Source organism: Bidens hawaiensis, unplaced genomic scaffold (assembly GCF_021521415.1).
Source record: "Bidens hawaiensis isolate Kalapana, Puna unplaced genomic scaffold, B.hawaiensis_p1.1 tig00023045_1, whole genome shotgun sequence".
Classification (NCBI taxonomy): Eukaryota; Viridiplantae; Streptophyta; class Magnoliopsida; order Asterales; family Asteraceae; genus Bidens; species Bidens hawaiensis.
The window spans coordinates 310,475-314,565 of record NW_027493601.1 but is presented as its reverse complement, the minus strand read 5'-3'; the positions used below and the strand labels follow the sequence as shown (position 1 = coordinate 314,565).

General features: G+C 34.0%; 1 protein-coding gene across 1 annotated transcript; it reads right to left on the bottom strand.

The window, feature by feature from the left end:
• Nucleotides 1-733: 733 nt before the first annotated feature.
• On the bottom strand, nucleotides 734-1,150 carry LOC143566758 (uncharacterized). The gene has a single exon (XM_077053367.1). It carries the CDS (start codon nucleotides 1,148-1,150, stop codon nucleotides 734-736), a length of 417 nt encoding a protein of 138 aa, XP_076909482.1.
• Between the last annotated feature and the right edge of the window lie 2,941 nt (nucleotides 1,151-4,091).

The window sequence follows — 4,091 nt, the reverse complement described above, 5'->3', positions numbered from 1 at the left end:
ACAAATAGTCATGATTGTAATTTCAAATTTATATCATAAACTTACACACTTACATATGTACATATAAAGATACAGATGTATTTATATACAAACGTAAATACTTTTTTACATACGCACGTACATACAAATTATAACTGTGTGCTACGCAGAACTGATTTCGTTAAAACTTATGAAACTCACCAACTATTCATAGTTGACCTGTTTTTAACATGCTTTTCAGGTAATCAAAAAAGTGAAGTAGATTGAGTATGTGCTATGTGTTTGGATTGTGATCAAGGCCGTGTAAACTGATTTGAGTTAGAAATGAAGTAGTTGAAGACTAGTTTCGATTGTATCACCTAGTTTTTAAAAGATGTTAGAACAATGTAATATATTGTAAATTAGTTAGTAATATTTCTATATGAACAATATATTTGATACCAGGTGTGTCTGTTACATTACCATTTTACGCTTCCGCAAATCGCTTGACGGGGTGTGACACATCTTCCTGAACTTTCAGCTGATGATATCCGGATCTGAGATCAATTTTGGAAAAACAACTTGCCCCTGGGAACTAATCGAATAAATCATCGATTCTTGGGAGCGGATATCGATTCTTGATTGTCACTTTATTCAACTCACGATAATCTGTGCGCATCCTTATCGATTCGTATTTCTTCTTAACAAAAATAATTGGAGCTCCCCACGGTGAAGAACTTGGTCTTATGAATCCCTTCTCCAGTAACTCATCTAATCATTTCTTTAGCTCCTTTATCAGTGTCGATGCTAATCTGTAAGGAGATTTAGCAATTGGAGATGGTCCTGAAACTAAGTCTATTCTGAATTCAACCTCTCTATCAGGTGGGATTCTAGGTAACTCCTCGGGAAATACATCCTTAAATTCAGATACAATTGGAACTTCTTCCATCTTCTTAGATTCAGGTTCCTTAGTCATGTAAGCCATAAATGTGAGGTAACCTTTACCTAAGCAATGACTTGATTTGATCTTGGAAATGATTCCAATCCTACCAGCTTCTTTATCCCCAGCTATACGGATAACTTTCTTATTAGGAGTTAGTATATCGATTGCTTTCTCATTACATATAATACGGGCTTGGTTGGCAAATAACCAATCCATTCCTAGAATTACATCAAAACCTACTAACTCCATGGGTAATAGCTGTACTAGTATATCGTACCCAGCTAAGGAAATATATTGGATTAACTTTCCGTTAGTAGTCTCTACTTTCATAGTGATTATTTAATTTAGCTAAAGGTTAATTTAATAGACTACAGAATTTATAATCTACAAAACTCTTATTAGCTCCGGAATCAAATAATACTCTAGCATAAACATTATTAATAGTAAACGTACCAGTAATCACATCTGGTAATCCTCCCTCCTTTTGTGTGTTCAGCATAAAAGCGTGGGCGTTCCCTTTTCTTCCGTCATTTTTAGCGCCACTTCCACTAGCGCCACCAGTCGTTGGTTTCCTCTTAGTGCATTCGTCATTAAAGTGTCCTCTCCCTCCGCAGTCAAAGCAGAATATCAACTTCTTTCTACAGTCCTCTTCCTTGTGGCCAAGCCTTTTGCAGGAATTACAAATCGCAGATGGATCATATTTGCGAATATCAGTTTTAAGTGTTGGCCTCAAACATCTACCCTCATGTCTCTTCCCACAGTTCTTGCATCTCGGATTTTTCGTATTTGTATTCGTTTAAGATTAAACCGATTTGGGAACGTAATTCGGATCTTTATAACTATTTAAAACTTGTATTTATTGGTATTTAACTTAGTTTATAATTTCATAACTTTCAATTATGCCAAATAGCCCTTATAAACGGCTAAAAATCGTATTTTCAGGAACTACATGGACTAATTTTGTCTATTCTTTCCTATTTTCGATTAAATTAACGAAACTTAAACTCCAAGAAATGATATAGCTGGTCCAATTTCGTTTTCTTGGTGTCCAAGCCAAATTTTGTTAGTTATTGTACTAGATTTTCTCAATAAATAGCTTATTTTGTTTCCTAATTTTTGGCATAAATTGAGTAAATTAAGGTCCAAGAAAAGGATTATAACTAAAATACAAATCCATATTCTTAAATTACTAATAAATCATGAAATCTTTGATATATTACATCGATATTCTCATTAAAATCGTATTTTGTTACTTAAACGAGTAAATCTTCCAAATATAGTTCGTTTTTGTAATATCTATATAAATACATCATAATTTCCTATCACAAATCATCCCTAAACCCTAGAGGAGCCTTCTCAGCCGTCACCTCCTCTGAGCGTCACCATATCCTTCGGTTTTTTACGTTTTACTTGAAGATACGAGCCTTGAAGTTTGACTTTGCTCATGCACCAACCTTTAACTCATTGTTTCTCTTAATCCTTTCACTTTCCGGGTAAGTTGTAAACATAGAAATCGTTCATTAATATTCCCTAGTCAATAACCTTCAATCAATTTTAGTGGTTGAAGGGGGTTGACTGGTCAATTCTCTTAAAACCCGTTAAAGGGCAAAACAGTCAACAAGTTTGACTTAACGTTTTCTCATACTTTTGGTCGGATTCAACGTTCGGTCCAGAAGACTTTTATTCTTGAAACAAAATTTTAAGGCTACTAACCAAAACCCAACTCCGGACTCGCTGTTCGAATTCTGGTCAGTACCAGCTCGCTTAAATTTTAAATATAACATAACTTGAGTTTTAAACGTCCGTTTGGATTGATTCCAGTGGGCACAAGTTTTTTTTTAATTGTATTATCATATATCACATATTCATATTCTGGTCATTTATAACATTTGACCTGTAGTTGACGACTCGCTTATTCCATAGCTTGTTTAATCGCATTTATTAATCGCTTATCATTGATCTAAGGTGAGTTTGATCATTCCCCTTTTTATACAATGTTTTCAAACGTTTTGGGGACATATAAGTACTTATTCATATTTTCTATCGTATATATATCACAAACAATCGCAAACGTGATCATTGTGTGTTGTATCAATTAAATGCTATTTGCTAATTGCTATTTGTTTAAGTGTGTTTGTATTCTATCAAGTCTTGGATTCTAATTAGTATGATCATACGAACGTCTTAGTAACCGAAGCCTGATTCGCTTGGTGAAGGTAAACCGACAATTTTAGTAATTGTAATCAATGCCCGATTCGCTTGGCAACGATTCATTGGCACATTAGCATGATTTGGTTACATACATGTTTTGTTATGATTTGATTGATTACTATCACATGGTTGGTTTGCGCATTTGTCACTTATCATTTATCAATTATCTATCATACATATATATTATTATTTGTTGTGTCAAAATTGGTGATCATCTCACTCAACATGTGTTTTTGACCAAACTCCATTTTCTACGCATATGCAGGTTGCTTGAATTGAAGTATGGATGTTTAGCCAAGACCATAGGTTATAATGAAGACGATCGTTAAATCATGTTTATAATCATTTATTTGAATTTTTTTGTAACGTTTGTAAACGTGTGTGCATATTTGAATTAAAATAATTAATTAGATATTGTCACTTTTATATTATGATAGTATCTTCGAACAGTGAGCAATCGGATCACGCAGCGATATTTCCGCCTTAGGTTGGGGTGTGACCGATTGGTATCAGAGCCGAAGGTTATATGCTATTTAATAAATTGTTTATAGCTTGCTTAGTTCAGTTATTTTGTTGTACTTATCTTATTTATTTATTGCACACACACAAATTCGGAGGCTACGCCTCACATTCAAAATATTTTTCTAAATATTTTATTTTAGTAGATTGCCTTTTATGGTGGGAAATTCCTTAACAATTCCCGTGTTTTGTTTTGTTCCTTCACCATGAAGCGTGGGGGTATGACAAATGTCGTACAACCATAACTTCAAGTGGTGCCCGTAATCGGCTAAACGGTTGCGTGGTAAACATAACCGGCTAAACGGTAATACTTCCAAATTGTGTTTTTAGTTATTTTAAGTTTATTTAATTCGTTGATTCGAAATTTAGTTAAGTCGGTTAAATGCCATGTAACACTCATGGTCTGAACAACTCCATTGATTCGATAATTCGTTAATTAGTTGGGTCAATTAAATGCCAT

Coding starts and splice junctions, on each gene's coding strand:
- LOC143566758 (XM_077053367.1), bottom strand. CDS start 1,150: ATGGAGTTAGTAGGTTTTGATGTAATTCTAGGAATGGATTGGTTATTT.